We start from the raw sequence: 17,341 nt of genomic DNA on the forward strand, positions 1-17,341 counted from the left end.
CCGCTGAGAGCTGGGGCTGCATAGCCGAGGGCCCCCGTCCTCAGCCACTGGGGGCAGGTGCCCGAGACACCCGGGGCCTGTGCACATCCGGGGGCACATCAGGCCAATCCCAGCTCATCCACTCTTGTCCCTGCACGTCTTGCAGAGGCTGATGGTCACAGCACACAGCTCCTCGGCCCCTGGAGAGCGCCTGGGGCTCGGCTGTGGGCGTGGGATCTCCTCCGGCAGCTGTGGCCTGGGGGCCTTCTTTGTGGCCAGGTGCTGGGCGCGGTGGAGTGAGCAAGGGTGGGCTCTGAAGCCATGTGGGCCCATCCACGTCCCATGGCGTCTTCCAGCGGATCGCGTCCGCGTCAGGCGTGTGACGTGGCTGCCCTGAGCCTGTGGGACGGGCGAGCGGCCTCACCCCGTGGCATCTGCACTGAGCACAGGCACCGGTTTTGTCGCCTGTGAGAGAAATGACCAAGCTACCACGGCTTTCTCTGGATCAGACATCAGGAGGTTGACAAGGGTGGCGATGGTGGCAGCTGGACTTGAATTTCTAGCTGTCGTTCAGGTCCAGAGCCCCGAACGCTGGGTCCCCAGCCAGCTTCCTTCCCCAGTGTCAGTTGGCTATCTGCCTCGTCTTGTCCCTGGCTTTGCAGGCGGGTCCGGTTACCATTGAGCCCCTGGAGCCGCCTGGAACCAAGGTCCGGCCCCGGGGTCCCAGGGCGGCTGGGAGCGCCCTCCCTCCCGCTGCTTGCGTTTCGGGCTGTGACTGCCTCCGCGTGCCCATCGCTCAGCCAGCCTGAGGGGCCTCTCCTTGCTGCTGCCACAGAGCAAACGGGGAGGAGAGATCCCGCCTGGCACCCCCTTTGCTCGCGCGTGTGTGTCAGCCGTGCGGCTGGCAGTCTTGGCGAGGTGGCATCTCCCTGTGGGTGTCTTCAGCCCCATCTGTCTCTGCACAGGTATGAGCTCCGGCAGGGGTGCCCTTGGCGCCTCTCCCTTCTCTTCTGTCTGCTGGGCTGGGATTCTGGAGGCAGGTGGGCAAGGGAGGCCGCACCGGGGAAAACGCAGCCCTGGGAAGGGGCAGTGGGCATGCCTGGGAGCTGAGCGCCGGCGAGATGGGAGGGAAGGCGGGGGAGCTGGGGGAGGCGAGCGGAGCAGTGGGCTGGCGGGTGATACCTGGTCTGGATATCAAGAGCGTTGGCCTCCCCTGGCCGTGATGATGCAACAGCGACTTTCCCTGTCGCCCTAAGCCCCTCTGCCTCCTCGCCCCTCTTCCCTTGCCTCCCTGGTGTACCCCTCTCGGCTTCTGCACCCTAACACAGTAGCATTACCCCTCAATTCAGGATCCCGCTGGCCTTCCAGTCCTGCTCACCAGCTAGGCATTGGCCCCTGGAAATGCATTTGGTGGTAAAGATCTGCATCTCACGCTTGCTGATTTGGGTTTAGTGACAGTAAGTCAGGTGCAGGAACGTGCTGGTGGCCGTGGAGTGGAGTGGGGACTCCGCTTGTCCCCCTCCCCTCCCAGCCAGTGGAGAAGCTCCAGGTGGCAGGTGGGAGTGTCCTGTCCCGGCTGTCCGCTCTGGGCCAGGGCTGCTGTGAGTCCAGAGGGTTCCCACCCCACTCCCACTACCCTGTGCTTTTGACGGGGACTTCACCTCGCTGACCCCACGCTCCCGTTCCCACCGGCACAGGTTGGACTTCCGTTCAGGGCCCACTGTTCCCGTTTCCGTGGGGACCTTTCAGGGAAAGGAGGCAGAACCCAAACTGGGACAGTCCGGTCCGGTGTCCGTCCCACTCCGCTGCCTGCTGGCCGGGAGGCTGCCTTTGGTCCCCACCGCCCCTTTGGACCTCACACATGAAGGGGTCCGGCTGATCGATGGCCAGACCCCTTTCCGGGTCCAAATGGCATGAGGCCACCAGGCCAGGGTTCCTACATCCTGGGTGGGGCTGGGGCCTGCGAAGGAGCAGCCTGGAGGGAGAGGGCCTTATGGGAGGCTGTCTCCCAGCGGGTCTGCTGCCCACACCAGACCGAGGGCTCACTCAGCCCCGCATCCACCGGTGGCAGCCAGGGTCATGGTGTCCCCAGGGTCGTGACGGCCTGACAAAGTTCTCACTGCGTAAGGTCGGCCCAGAGACCAGAACAGACGCAGAAACGGGAGAGCGGAGGGGCCGGGCAAGCAGAGCACAGCGGGTCCCCGGGGTCCCTCCCCCCCCCGGCTCTGGGTCTCAGGTCAGGCCTGCACTTGGGCAGCTCAGCCGGAAGGGACCCGTGCTGCTCTGCTGCTCACTGGCAAATCGGCAGCAGCTGCCTCCTGCTGGCTTCCGAGCTGCCCATGCAGTGCTGCCCGCCAGCCCCACGTGCCTCTCAGGATGGTGTCCCAATGGTCCTTTTTTAGAGAAAGATCACGTGGTCGCCGTCATCTCTCTCCTCTGTCACGCCCCCAGGCTAGGCAGCCTGACTCAGTGCAGGGTCAGGCCTGGGGTGGACAAGGGCTATTTGGTGTGACTGCGACCAGTCCTTGCCCTCCGCACCCTACAGTGTCCCAAGCCAGGCGGTCCTTAGTGACACAGAGATCCTTGTTAAGGGCATGCAGTTGGTGCTCAATAGTTGTTTGCGTGGCTGGTGAAGTGCACGTCGAGGAGAGCTGACAGGCTGCTGCAGTGCTGCAGCTTTGTTTCCAGGCCTCCCTCCCCTCCCCTTGTGGCATCTTTGGGGTCTCAGCTGTTAATTACATGTGCCCAGGCGGCCCGAGGCGCTAATCCTCGAAGTCAGGCAGCAGAGGTGACACTGAGTGCTCTGCCTCTTGTCATCTCCAATCCGCCTGCGTCCCCTGCCTCCCGCCACATGCCTCCAGTTAATTACAGCGATCGCGGCCCTGCCGCCGCCCAGAGAACAGGGTCGGGTGGCCGCTCACTAATTGGCGGGTGCGTGGTCAGGGATCGATGGCGTGCTCCGCTGGCTACTGACAGCCCGGCCCCAAGGGATTAGGCACTAATTGTGATGGCCTCCCAGGCGCCCCCCACCCCCAGCTCCCTCATTCTTAGAAAGGAGGCTAATCCGGAGACGAATGATGTAGGGTGGTGTGCAGGGAAGAGCGCGGGCAGAGGCCAGGTGGCCCTGAGTCTCCCAGGCAGTTCCACTATCCCCTGGGCTGTCGGGTGCTCCTGCTCCCCAGGGGGAATATAGGCGCCTCCCTCCCTGAGGCCCAGAAGCTGGTGCAGGATGGGGCTCAGGGTGTCTGGTCTCCTCTTCCCTAAGCCCTGCAGGACAACAGTCTATCCGGCCTTTGACCCCAACTTGGCCTCCAGGCAGCTACAGCCTCTGCCTTGATGGGTGGGGGCTCTTGGTGTGTTTGTTTTATTTCTTTACATTTTTGGCTCCAGAGCATGAATATCCACCCTCCCTCCACTCACAGGCAGAGTTTAGACAGGGTCGCCCAGAGTGCAAGCTGGGCGCACAGTAGGTCCTCCGGGCAGCCAAGTATCTGAGGCTTTATGCGCAGTGGTCACATGAACACCACTCACAAGGTGATACTCCCAACCATCCGTTGATGATGATGGATCGAGAAAATGGGGTCCCTTCATACAGTGGAATATTATTCAGCCATGAAAAGAATGCAGGCCTGACACAGAGTGTGGTGGGGTGAACCATAAAAACATCATGCTCAGTGAGAGAAGCCGACACAAACGGCTGCATGTCGTATGGTCCCATTTACATGAAAGGTCCAGCATAGGTAAATCCATGGGACAGAGAGCAGATCGGTAGTTGCCAGGGGCTGCAGGAAGGGGAGAGTGCTAATGGGTAGGGAGTTTCTTTTGGGGGTAAAGAGAACATTCTAGAATTGTGGTAATGGTTGCACAGTTGTGAATATACTAAAAACCACTGAATCCACAAACTTGATATGGGGGGAGCGGTTCTTTGGTCTGGGAGTCATATCTCAATAAAGATGCCACAACCCAGGAAAAGGAGATTGGTAGAGATTCCATGGAAATTCCTTTTTTAAAGAGCAAGATCCCTGCCTAGTATTTTGTATTTTTCCAAAAATTTAAATGGGCTTTTTATCCAAATACTAGGCCCAGAACACGAAATTCATGCACCGGTAGGGTCCCTAGGCCTGGTCAGCGATCAGGGTCAATCTGTGGGGCCATCGGGGAATCCCCTCCCCCACAGCTGGCACCCGCCTTGGCTGGCCTGGGGCCTGCAGGCTGAGGGCAGCTCCTGTGTTAAGTGTCTGCCCCCTGGTGGTCAGTGCACATCATAGCAACCGGTCGTTCCACTGGTCTTTCTGCCGTTCGGTCGATTTGCACATTAGGCTTTTATTATATAGGATAAATACCTACGAAAGAGTGCACAGACCATAAGCGTCCAGTGAGACGAATTTGCAGAGTGAACCACAGGCCGGAAACAGTGAGGCCCCGCCCCGCTCGGGGGGGGTGGGGGGTGAACAGCAGGTACAACTGCGTTCAGACCCTGTAGCTGCGTTTCTCGTTTTTCATCTTCACTCGGTGGTGTTGCTGTGACTCCCTCTGTGCCTGAGGCTCTGGCCGCTTCCTGCCCTCTGTGCCTGCTCTGTCCTGACGCCACTTTGGTGGACGCCAGCCCTGTTGTGCCAGGTACAGACTCAGGAGCAGAATGCCAGGCCAGGCCCTGGGCAGATAACAGAGCCTGAGGAGACGCAGGCTGTTTCCCAGAGTTGCACAAACCTGGTGAGGGTCTGGGTGCCATACCCTCCCAACTTACCACCAGGATTTCCCCCATCGGCTGTCAGAGTGGACGGCAGCCCCCGGCCCCCGGGAGCCGCTGGGTCAGCCCCAGCTGGTTTCAGAACCTCGGAGGCCTCCCCGCAGGAAGCAAGGCCGCTCCCGTCCTGCCCTGTTGGCTGTCCCCTGACAGGAGGCTGGGAGCTTGCCCCCGCTGGTGGGGGCAGAGCTGGAATCTAAACCCCGTGCTTGGTTCCAGGGCTTTGCACAGGCAACTGGGGGTTGCCAAATTTTAGGGTGTGGGCCGTGGTTGCCCATCCGGCCGGGCACTGACGGGTGGGAGCTGGGAGTGAGGGGCCTCCTGGCCTGGCATTGTTCCAGGGTTGCTGAGCTGGGCAGCTCTTGGGGCACAGCCTGTGGGCTGGGTGGGGGCAGATCTGGCTGGACGGGTGTCTCCCTATAGGGCTGCCCCGTACAGTCGTGCAGGCTGCGCACAATGCGAGGGAGGAGCCACACGGAAGAGGCTTGGGCGGGAGCACCTTGCTCAGGGCCGAGCTCTGTCTGTCCGTGGGGCCTCCTCTCTGAGGCCACTCTGCCTCCTGATCACGTCCCTGAGGCCGCACTTGGCCGGTCGGGGCCTCTGGGTCAGAAGGGAGTGAACCACGGTAATTCCTTCATCTCAGTGATACCTTGGCAGCTGCGATCGTCTGCGAGCCCGTGAGCCGTGGGCCGCCCTCTAAGCTAAGGTTTTATTTGGTAACATGAGCGTGGCCACTGGAGATAGTGTGGAGACCAGCGTCCCTGGGACCGACACACGTTCTGAACAGACTCGGGGAGGATGCCTGGCAGCTGATGGGATTTCTCCTTCCAGAAGGGGAGGCCGGTGCTGACACCTGCTGCCGCCGCCGCCTCGGGGCTGCAGGTGCCCCAGGTGGGGCTCTTAGAGACAGAGGTGCCCAGTTGTACACCCTTAGAGGGGTCAGCGTTTGCCCTTTGAGTCCGGATGTGAGATGGGCATCCCCAGGCTGCTACTCAGGACTGTCAGCAGCAGCCTTTATGCCAGATCTACCCAGACCAAGGCTGATACCCAGAATCCATACGAGAAGCGTTCAGGTGCCAGCTCTACCCCCCTGGCCAGCAGAGCACACAGCCGCCCACGCTCCTGCAGCCCTGTGGCCATGCCGTGGGGCGGCTGCGTGCACAGTGCCAGTGGTGGGACAGCTGTGCCCTCGCCTGCCTGATGCCCGGCACTAGTTGAATCTTGGCTGTGATGTGATAAAGCCTGGGGGTCTGGGTCTGAGATGGGGCTGGAGGCCTGAGCCGGGCGCTGACCCGGCTGAATCCACGCTGAGGCGCTGTGTCCTTCTCTTGCAGGGTCTTCACTGAGCAGTGAGTCGTCCCCGGTGTCCTCTCCAGCCACCAATCACAGCTCCCCTGCCAGCACGCCCAAGCGCGTGCCCATGGGCCCCATCATCGTCCCCCCCGGGGGCCACAGCGTCCCTAGCACGCCCCCCGTGGTGACCATCGCCCCTACCAAGACCGTCAATGGCGTCTGGAGGAGCGAGAGCCGGCAGGTGAGTGCCGGGGCGCGTGGTGGGGGTGACCACAGGCCCCAGGTGTGGGAGGTGGCCTTCCACAGGGGAGGACTGGATTGCGGGTTCGAATCCCTCACTCCCAAACCCCTGCTCTCCTGAGCTTCTGTCTTCTCTGCAAAACGAGGTGACACAGTACCTACCGGGGGGTCCATGCAAAGTAAGTCCATTCGTGGGTGTGATTTTCCTCCAGCTGCCACCACCCAGCACCACAGACGGGCGCTTCCAGGTGTCCTCGCGGTCCTGGAGCTGGGAGTCTGCCATCAGGTTGTCGGGGGGCTGGCTTCTCTGGGGGCCTCTCCCTGGCCTGTCACAGCGTCTTCTCCCTGTGTCTTCGCCCGGTCTTCCCTCTGTGCACGGCTGTGTCCTAATCCTTTCTTATAAGGACACCAGTCATGTTGGGTCAGGGCCCACCCTGATGACCTCATTTAACTTCACCGCATCTTTAAAGGCCCGGTCTCCAAATACGGGCACATTCTGAGGTCCTGGGGGCTGGGGCTCCCACATGAATGTGGGGGGACGTAATATAATTTCTCCCGTAGCCCCTTGTAAAGTGCTTAAAATGGTGTTTGCATATCACCGGCACTTGTTAAACAATAGTTATTATTATTACCTGTTGCTCAAACAAGGAATTGAAATGGAAAAGCCAGCTCACATTTTCACGTCACATTTTTGTGTTTCTATCCTAACTGTTGGCACCCATCGAGGGGGCCCTTCCCAACACGTGGGGTCCCTGTGTGTGGCCGCTGCCAGGTGACCTGCCTGTGCAGACGGAGCTGGTGGCCCAGGGCTGACCCCTCCCACCTGCTCTCCCCCCACACCTGGTGCTCCCAGCCCCAGGAGCCCTTCCTAATTAAGAACACTGTCACTGTGCTTCTCCTGGATTCTCCTGCCAAGCTCCCTGAGGGATGGCACCACTTGGAAATACTAATTAAACCACAAAGAAAGCAGAGGGGAGGGGGGGTCTCCCACTTCGCCCCATCCCAGCGCTGCTCTGCGGGGAGGGGCGTGGGCATCAACGTCATCAGGCTCCGTCTTGTTTTCTGCCCCGGAGGGTGGGGGTGGCACCCGCCAGGCAGGCCCTGACCTACGGGGAGGGTCCCCAAGGCACCCATGGACACAGCTGTGGCCTGGGACCCCAGGGTGTGGCCCTGCCTTGCCCCCACGAGGCCCCCTGTGCTGTGACTGCCTAGAGCAGGGGTGGGCAAACTTTCTGACTCGAGGGCCACAATGGGTTCTTAAACTGGACCGGAGGGCCGGAACAAAAGCATGGATGGAGTGTTTGTGTGAACTGGTATAAATTCAGAGTAAACATCATTACATAAAAGGGTACAGTCTTTTTTTTTTTTTTAGTTTTATTCATTTCAAACAGGCTGGATCCGGCCCGCGGGCCGTAGTTTGCCCACGGCTGGCCTAGAAGCTGCTGCCTTGGCGTGGTTCGTTCGCGCCACCCTGTGCGCAGCTTGGAGACTGAGGGTCAGGGTGGGGCTGGTAGGCAGATTCTGGCCAGAGGGGTTAGGAGCAGCCACAGCTGCCCCCTAGTCCTGGTTTGAGGGAGGACAGGGGGTCTTTCCCAGAGTCTCCCTGGCGGCCACCTGGCGGTCAGCCTTGACCTCCGGCCCAGCCACCTGGCTCAGACAGCTGCGGCTCCTCGCCTCTCCCCTAACTCACTCGGGTCCAGGTGGTCTCTGCGTCCTGTTGTGTCCCTGGCTGGTGACGGCTGCCACAGCCCCAAGTGTCCCCTTTGCTCCCACCCAAAGGGGGCATCTTCCCACCCACCAGGACCCAGGGCGCCTTGTGAACAGTCCCTTCCGCTGCAGGCCCCGCCCCGGCTCCGCGCCCAGAAACATGTGCTAACCCCAGAGAGAGGGCCGGGCCATAGATCTGCTCCAGCCATTGGCGGGTAATGAAACACTAATGCCGCAGGGAGGCGGGAGGAAGGGAGCTGGATTAGCGGCTGATGTATGGCTCATCAGCTCAGCACAAAGGCTCAGGGAGAATGCAATCCTTCTGGGGAGCGGGCTCAGGGAGAGGCTGAGGGCCGGAGAGAGGAGCAGCTTCCTAAAGTGTAGCCAGGAGTCATGGGGGGCCTCCTGCGTGGTGGGGGGCCAGGGGCTCTGGGCCCCTTCGCTGGGGTCACTCAGGTTCCCCAGGTTGTCGGAGCTTGGAAGGGACAGATGAAATGAAAAATCGTCTATTTTAAAGCTAACAGGGCATGTCCTGTCTGTCTGACTGGAAGCCTCTCTAATCACCAGAGAATGAAGGATTTGCCTCCCTCCCTGCCTCCCCCTCATTCGTCTTTTCTTTCATCGCTACAGCTGCGCCTGCAGCCATGCAGCCCTGGTGCAGAAATAAAAGCTGCCCACAGATGCTCCTCGATGCGTGCCTGGCTGCCGGGGACAGCAGGGGGAGCCCAGCCGGCACTCTTGGGGTGCCTTGGGGTGGCAGCTGAGCCTCCTAGGCTCGGCCCGGGTTGGGGACTGCTGTCTGGGCCCATCCCACCCTGGGCAGCCCTTGTGCGCCCTCCAAGCCAGGTGACCTCATTCCCAGCTGCCTGCCACAAGCTCAGCAGGGTACCAGCCAGACAGAAGGCACGTGGGTCTGGCCTGCTGAACCCACCCTCTGCCACCTTCCCCTCCACCCCTGGCCTCTCCGACTCCTTGTTTGTCTCGGCCAGGCCGGGGCAAGGTGCCATCTGGCCCAGCTGCCTTTCAGCAGGGCTTTGTCCCCTGAGGGGAGAAGGAGGCTTTATTCCGTGGTGGCCCCCGTGCGGGGTGGGCCCCTGGAGCTGGTTGGTGCAGGGACGTGGTCCCTCCACGTGGCAGACCTTGCACTTCGGCAGGCCTGGCCCTGTGCCGGGCAGGGTGAGGGTGTGAGGGGGAACCAGCAAGCCCAACCTGGAGATGACCCCTCAGCCTCAGTGTGGATGGAAGTGCTGGGAGTGGGGGTGCCTGTAGGCTTGGTGGTGCAGTGCTGTGTGAGCCGCTCCCTAACCCCCATTGCCCCATACTTCACCCATTTCCTGTCTATACCTGGGCACCGTCATTGCTGCTCTATGAGCGGGCACGGCAATTGGCACATTTGACAGATGGGGAAACTGAGGCACAGGGCAGTTATATAAGGGGTCATCCAGGACCAGACAGAAGCCATCTCCTAAGGTGACCCAGGAGCCCCCCTCCTGTCCACGAAGGCAACTGGAGGACCCTGAGACCAGGTGCCAGCCCCTGCATGGAAGTCCCTGGAAAACCGGGAGGCAGGAGTTGTGGGCTCCGACTGACCCAGGGCATGGGTGCGTGTGTGTCCTATCCGTGGCACCCACCACGTGAACACCCTTCTGGGAAGGGCAAGCCAGAGTTCGTGAACCCGGGAGGACCTCGCGCAGAGGGGCGGGCGAGGGCGCTGCCACACAAGGGATGGGAACAGATGTTGCTGCTCATTAGGAATTCCAATCAGCAGCCTGTCTCCTTCAATTAATTACCGCTGCTGTGCCTTCCGGAGGCTGAGTGCACGCGCTGCCTGGCCCGGCCTGTTTGGGGAATAGGCCTGATGGACGCGTGGGCCCTTCTCCTGAGCCTCGGCCACCCCTCAGGGGCCTGCCCCGCGGGGTCCCGTTGGCCAGTGCGAAGGTGGTGGGCATCCGCGGTGATCCGCCCCTCACCGCCCGCCCGGGGGTCGTTAGATAAACGGGGCTCTGACACCTCCACCTCCTGATCTGATGACGGTCAGCAGAGCGGGGAGAGCAGCAGCTGGAGGATCAAGGGTCGGGGTCTCCTGGGGTCAGGCCTCGGGTCCAGGCGTGCCACCACGTGTCCAGTGGTCATTCCCAGATATGCTCCTCAGCCTGCCAGCTCAGCAAGACAGTCCGCGGGTCGTGGCCTCCCTCGTTTTCGGGGTGTGTGGCATTTAGTGGCAAGGTGGAAACACTGGGTTTGGGGTCGGTGAACTTGGGCTTGTGCTCTGGGAGCGCCACCTGCTTTCTCCGAGCCCCGTTGCTGTCTGGTCAGTAGTGGTCGGACCTGCCATCGTGCAGATCTGGCCACGAGGAGGAAGGCCTGGTAGGAACCGGGCTCGGGAGTCTGGCCGCAGCGCAGGGCAGGCGGAGTGGAGCCAAGCGCGGGCTCAGTGATGGAGCCCTCCCGGGGGCGCTGCTCCCGGATCCCGAGTGAGCGCCCCTGGCTGCTGCCAGTGCTCTCTGAGCCTGGCTGCACGGCTGCCTTTCAGCCACAGAAACCACAAGACAGTCAGAACCTTCGATGGTGTGGTTCCTGGGGCTGGACACCTGGATAAGTGCGCAGACCGCCCCTCTCTGGCTGGGTGGCACACTGGCCCTTGGCCCTGGCAGGGGCCTCTTGCTCCCCCTTCCTGCCGTGGGCCAGCCCTTTCTCTCAGTCCCTGGGTTCCACCTTCTCTCTGTCCAGGAGTCTGGGGCAGGTGGGGCTGCAGCCCATTGCCATCTCCCCCCTCGGTGTGTGCGAAGGGGTCCCCAGGCAGGTCTGGCCAGTCGGGGCCCTGCAGCTTCCTGTTCTGGTTGGTGCCAGGGCCACCGCAGGGGTTGGCGGGGAGCAGCTCGGGGTGTTGCTCTCCAGGGCAGTGCCATCTTCCTGAGGCTGAGTCACTCTGTGGGCACCTCGGGTCATGGTGTCTGTGGGGCAGGCCCGCAGCCGTCAGCACCTCGAGGCCTTGGCCCCCGGGGATGCCTGTGAGCATCTGAGGTCAGCGGGCAGGGCCCCCTGCTTCTGCTCCGCCTGCTGCTTGCAGAGCTCACTTCCTGGGAGAGCGGGTGCGGGAACCAGCTGCATCTCCCTCCTCAGGTTTGGGCTCAGAGTAAATGTGGCCTGTGGGACGTCCATGCTGGAAGTGTGTGGGTGTTTGTGCGGGGCGGGGAGCCCCTCTCTGCGCCCTGTCCGCTCGTGGACACTGGGCGCTCATCGTGGTGCCCCCAGCAATCCTGGAGGGAGGCTCTGCCCTTCCCCATTGCACCCAGGAGGGAACAGCCCCCCAGGGGGGTTTCAGTGCAGACCTGTCCCTCATTGGGACCTGTGTCTTCCCTTCTCACCCTTCTGCTTCCAACGCCACGTGTACCACAGATTTGGGTAGAAAACCTTAAGGAAAGGACTTTTCTAGAACGTGCACTACACCTGTGGCTGTTCTGTGAGTCTGCAGGACGACCGGCTGGTCCTTGTCGGAGGCCCTCCCTCACCCGCCCCACCCTGACCCACTGCTCTCTCTCCCCCAGGACACCAGCTCTCGGGGCAGCAGCAGCGGTCGAGAACGCCTCATCGTGGAGCCCCCACTGCCCCAGGAGAAGGCGGGGGGCCCGGCCATTCCCTCCCACCTGCTCAGCACCCCCTATCCCTTTGGCATCTCCCCCAGCTCAGTGGTGCAGGACTCCCGGTTCCCACCACTCAAGTAAGTGCAGATTGGGGGCTTGGGGTGGCTGCAAGTGCTCAGGGTCTGGGTCCCTGGGGCTGAGCCGGGAGCCGGGAGCCGGGAGCCTGCACCAGCTGAGGCTGAGGACTGCCAGATGGTGGCTGAGCCCTGGGCCTGCAGCCGGTCTGCGCCTGCTGTCCGTGTCCATGCTGAGATGATGGCTGGCTCTCCCATTCTGCCTACACCCTGTCCTGGTTCCTGGGACAGGGGTGCCTCTGGGCTGCAGATAGCAGACATGTGCCTGCTGGTGCAGACAGCGAGGGGCCAGGCAGGCTAGGAGCCAGGCTGCCCACCTCTGCGCCCTGGGCCTCCTGCCAGCACCGGCATCTCGTAAGCAAGAGCCGGAACCCGTCCCCAGAGACTCGTCCTTCTGAGGGAGGTGGTGGCAGGGGAGGCTGACCCCTGTCCCAGCCTGGAGCGGGCCCTCCGCTCATCTCCTTCCTCTGTCCCTGCTGCAGCCTCCAGCGGCCTGTGCACCACGTGGTGCCCCCCAGCACGGTGACCGAGGACTACCTGAGGAGCTTCCGGCCCTACCACACCGCCGAGGACCTCCGCATGTCCTCCCTACCTCCCCTCGGCCTGGACCCGGCCACTGCTGCCGCCTACTACCACCCCAGCTACCTGACTCCGCACCCCTTCCCCCACCCGGCCTTCAGGTGAGCTGTCCGAGCCCACCCTCCACGGTCCCCACTGAGTTGGGTCCAGGCTGGTCTGCTCATGGCAAAATGGAACCTGGTCAGGAACATGTTTCTCATGTCCTGGGGTCCTGACTCCCAGTGAGAGCCTGGGGCAGCCCCCCACCCGTCCACACTGGCCATCAGGGTTTGCCCTGGTGGAAATGCCCCACTTCCTGCCTTTATCAGTGGCTCCCCAGGCAGGATTGCTGATCAGCAGCACCAGGTTCCATGGCGAAGAGAGGGGCTCCCCCGCTGTGTGCCACCCAGTGGAAGGTGGGGTCGCTCTGTAGACGCTGCCCAGTCCAACGGGGCTGTAGTGACGCGCAGGCTGCCGCCCACTTGGGCCTGCTGGTCAGACCCGGGGAGGTGCTGGCCCGGCTGAGCCTCTGGGTGGCAGGCAGTGCCTTGGTGCCCCAGGCTGTCGGCATCCAGGGGCCTGTGTCGGGGGGCTTCGGGGCTGGCCATGGATGTGCCTCAGCTGGGCCTTTGTGGAGGCTGTGGGGTCAGCCTTTATCCCTTTAACTTTGGTGTTCACTGGCCTGTCTTCTTGGCACAGGATGGACGACTCCTACTGCCTATCCGCCCTGCGGTCCCCCTTCTACCCCATCCCTACCCCCGGCTCCCTGCCTCCGCTGCACCCCTCGGCCATGCACCTTCACCTCTCCGGGGTCCGCTACCCCCCGGAGCTGTCCCACTCGTCCCTGGCGGCACTGCACTCGGAGCGGATGTCCAGCCTCAGCGCCGAGAGGTAAGTCACGTCCCAGGCCAGCTGCCCCGGCCCCCATGGCAGAGCGGAGCTAAGCCCGAGACGGGGCCTGGCTTGGCCGCTTTGTGGCTAGGTGGCTCCTCAGCCACTCCTGTCCTCAGTCGCCTCGCCCGTAAACGGGACAGTGGCCGCTGATGCTTCTGGTGACTGTTGGGATCCCCGCCTTCTGGCAGGAGCTCTCAGCGAGGCCTCGGGCGTTAGTACACAACTCATGTCTTACAGGCTGGGTTCCTAACGCCCCGCGCCCTGCAGGTTAGAATGCTGGGTTTCCATGGAAACCTCGGGTGTGGCTGTCAGGTCCTCACGTCTGGGAATTCTGTCACTGGGCTGTCCTGGTCCCTTCACAGTGGAGCTCAGGCTCCCTTTCCGCTCCCTCAGGCTGCAGATGGATGAGGAGCTGCGGCGTGAGCGTGAGCGTGAGCGTGAGCGTGAACGGGAAAGGGAACGGGAACGGGAGGCTGACCGTGAGCGGGAGAAGGAGCGCGAGCGGGAAAGGGAGAAGGAGCGCGAGCGGGAGAAGGAGCTGGAACGCGAGCGCGAGAAGGAGCGGGAGCGGGAGCTGGAGCGCCAGCGCGAGCAGCGGGCCCGGGAGAAGGAGCTGCTGGCCGCCAAGGCCCTGGAGCCGGCCTTCCTGCCGGTGGCTGAGCTGCACGGGCTGCGTGGCCACACCTCAGAGGAGCGGGTCAAGTCCGCGGAGCAGCTGACCCCAACCCGAGCAGGTACACAGGGTGGTGAGCCCGAGGGACAGACCTCGGCCCCCGGAGGTGGGCTGGCTGTTGGGGTGTGCTGGCAGGTGCTGACAGCTCTCCAAGGGGCAGGCCTGACTCTGTAGCTTCTGCCAGCTCCATGCTGTAGACTCCCACCATGGCTGGTTTAACATTTTATTTCATTATAAGCATACTAGAGGCCCAGTGCACAAAATTCATGCACTGGGGGGATGGTTATCCCTCAGCCCAGCCTGCACCCTCTCCAATCTGGGACCCCTCTCACAATCTAGGACTGCTGGCTCCCAACTGCTGGCCTGTCTGCCTGCCTGATTGCCCCTCACTGCTTCTGCCTGCCAGCCTGATCACCCCCTAACCACTCTCCTGCCAGCCGGATCACCCCCTAACCACTCCCCTGCCGGCCTGATCACCCCCTAACCACTCCCCTGCCGGTCTGATCACCACCTAACTACTCCCCTGCCAGCCGGATCACCCCCTAACCACTCCCCTGCTGGCCTGATCAATGCCTAACTGCTCCCCTGCCGGCCTGATCGTCACCAACTGTCCTCCGCTGCCGGTCATCTTGTGGCTCTGGGCGCCGCCATCTTTGAGGGTGGGGCAGTCAATTAGCATATTCCCTTCTTATTGGCTGTGGGCGCCGCCATCTTTGCAAAGGCGTGAGGGCCAATTAGCATATTCCCTCTTTATTAGATAGGATGTATCTAACTTTCAGTAAGGGTTTATTTAACAACTGGCTTGCATGATTTATAAAACTGTGACAGTCTGCTCTGGTGAGCCAGCATGTGCCTGCCAGCACCCCGTTTCAGGTCGGTTGGCCCTGGGCTGGGTGGGAGCAGCACCTGCCAGCGGCCACCTTTCCCGTGGGACAAGGCATGCTTCCCCAAAGCATCCACAAGGCCCTTTCTGGTTGTCTTGGTCCTGGGCAGTCAAGTTCAAGAGAGAAAGAGGCAGGAGCCACCTGAGCCTGGCGTGTAGGGATCCTGCTGTGATGTGACGGCCTCTCTCCTCCCACAGAGAAGCTGAAGGACGCGGGCCTGCAGGCGCCCAAGCCTGTGCAGCACCCCTTGCACCCGGCACCCAGCCCCCATCACACCATGCCCAGCCTTCTCTCCAACCACGGCATCTTCTCTCTGCCGGGCAGCAGCGCCGCCACGGCCCTGCTCATCCAGCGCACCAACGAGGAGGAGAAGTGGGTGGCGCGGCAGCGGCGGCTGCGGCAGGAGAAGGAGGACCGGCAGTCGCAGGTGTCGGAGTTCCGGCAGCAGGTGCTAGAGCAGCACCTGGACATCGGCCGGCCCCCAGTGCCCACGGAGCCCGAGCACAGGCCCGAGAGCACCAGGTAGGGCTCACTGGGTCAGGGGGCATGGGGAGGGGCATTCGTCACATTTACTGAGCGCCTGCGGTTTACCCAGCATCCTGCTGAGTGCCTTCACGCACTGCATTTCGTTTTCATGTTCTAACTGCTGTTTGCCCACGAGGAAACGCAGACTCTGAGGAGGGAGAGGAGGTGCTCAGAGGCTCCCTGTCCCTAAGGAGCAAAGCCCACCAAGCCAGGGTCCAAAGCAGGGATCTGCATGGCATTTCAGCAGCACAAGGGAGATGCTGTAACTGATCATTATAGGCTATTCTTTCTGTCTTCCTCTGTTTCCAAGTGGCTGAGAAAGGGACCACTTTTAACTTTTAAGTAAAAAATTAATTTTTGCTTCTGTAACAAAACATACCCATTTCCTGGGCCCATTATCAAAGAACTCCCCGGAGGCACTTTTGCTTGTCTCTGGGCCCCGCCTGCTGACACTTGTGACCTTGGCCCCAGTGCCCCCTCTCATAGCTGCCCCCTAGGCCTCCTTGCTTCCACCTGTCTGTCTGGCCGTCATCTGTTCCCCACCTTCTCCCCATCTCTCCAGGGTTCATTCCGACTCAGAGTTGGAGACCCCGCCGAACCTCCGGAGCCCTGTCGGCCTGGCTTAGGGACTCGGGGACACCAGCTACTGCCCCTTCTCGGGGCCTCAGTTTCCTCCGCAGTGCACAAGGAGGTTGGGCAGGGAGATTCTGAGCATCCTTCCAGCTCTTGATAGCCATCGTGCTGCCCTGGAATAGGAAGCGCTCGGGTGCCTAGGCATTTAAATGTCCACTTGCTCCCTCCCTCTTTCCAGCAGCTTTTGGCTGACATTTTCTTACTGAGTCCTGGGCGTGGCTGGCCCATCCAGCAGCCCTGCCTCAACATCCAGTGTTGACTGGGCCAGCGAGGGGATTCGCTTGGCCAATTGGGTGTGACTGGGAGTGAACCGGAGGCTGACCCCTGGCTGGGTTTTCCCGCAGCCTCGGGCCTGCTCTCTGCTGCTCACGTCCCTGTTTCCCTGAGGCCACAGAGAGCCTGAGTCCTGTCCGTTTTCCAGCTGCTTTCTGCTCCTCTGACTCCCCGCTCAGCCAGGGGACTGGGAGAGCAGCCAGCACAGGTTCCTGTTCCTGGTAAAATCCGGAGCGCTGGTTCCCTCAGGCATCTTCCTCAGCTCAGGGCCACAACCTCCGGGTGCAGCTGTCAGGGCCCCAGCAGGAGTGGCCTCCACCTCAGGGCTCCCAGCTCTCACCCGGCCTCATGGTCCCCGCGGCAGCAGGTGGCACGCTCAGCCTAACGACAGCATGAATTTGACAGTCTGACCAGCCCTTGTGCTCAGAGCTAGAAAACCATTTGGTGCTTGGCTCTGGCGCTTGAAATATTTATTCTGCTAATGGGCTTTATTCCTTTGTTGTTTGCCTAAGGACACACAGCTTGCTGTGGTTCCCTTTTGTACTCTGCCGACCAGAGGTGCTACGGCGGCATCAGGGACCTCTCCCAGCCTGAGTCCCACCCCGGAGAAACTAGAGGGGGCGTTTCGGCAGTGGTGAAACGTCTCCTTACTTGGCCAGGCAGGGGGAGACCTGACAGTCTGGTCATGTACCTGCAGTGCCCTCTGCCTCTACCCCTTCCATCCCTTCCAACCTTGCCCTGGTCTCCTGGGCAGCATAGCACTTCCCTTAAAAAATACTTTGGAAAAACCACCGCAAGTAGCCTTTGGTTGGATCTTGTTTAAATGCATGACGGAGAGAGTCATTGAGGAGGACTGCGTGGCAAAGCTGCTTGGTCCGATGGACATCCTGGTCAGGCCCAGCCCAGGGGCTGCTGCAGTTCTCACGGGAACCACTGGGGGTCAGCAGTGGCTCAGGCCCACCCTGGCTGTGAGGGTCTTTCTCCCCCCACCCCCACCCCGTCACTGGGCTGGGCAGCCCTGGAAGCGGGTCTCTTTCTCTCTCACTGTTGTCTGCAAGGACAGTGTGGAGAGAGGAGTTAAGGCCACCGTGAAGGCAGCCAGCCCACCCTCTGTTATCTGCCCACTGCTTGGCATATCGGGAGGTGGGTACCAAGAGCAAGGTCACCCTTTTGGCGCCAGAGTCCTGTCTTTTTTCTCTGTGTAATGGGATTCCTGT

At 61.7% G+C, this 17,341-nt stretch overlaps 1 protein-coding gene across 1 annotated transcript in view; it reads left to right on the plus strand.

Moving 5' to 3' along the window:
* The window catches only part of GSE1 (Gse1 coiled-coil protein), a gene marked incomplete at its 5' end in the record, with an annotated part of 105,239 nt that overhangs the window by 76,678 nt on the left and 11,220 nt on the right, over nucleotides 1–17,341 (plus strand). Inside the window, 6 exons of the mRNA XM_081108118.1 lie at nucleotides 6,061–6,260; nucleotides 11,515–11,687; nucleotides 12,167–12,364; nucleotides 12,942–13,133; nucleotides 13,530–13,870; nucleotides 14,891–15,215. Coding sequence (XP_080964244.1) covers nucleotides 6,061–6,260; nucleotides 11,515–11,687; nucleotides 12,167–12,364; nucleotides 12,942–13,133; nucleotides 13,530–13,870; nucleotides 14,891–15,215 — 1,429 coding nt within the window. The remainder of the gene's footprint in view (nucleotides 1–6,060; nucleotides 6,261–11,514; nucleotides 11,688–12,166; nucleotides 12,365–12,941; nucleotides 13,134–13,529; nucleotides 13,871–14,890; nucleotides 15,216–17,341) is intronic.

The sequence above is a fragment of the Myotis nattereri genome (assembly GCF_964212035.1).
Source record: "Myotis nattereri genome assembly, chromosome: 15".
Taxonomy (NCBI): domain Eukaryota; kingdom Metazoa; phylum Chordata; class Mammalia; order Chiroptera; family Vespertilionidae; genus Myotis; species Myotis nattereri.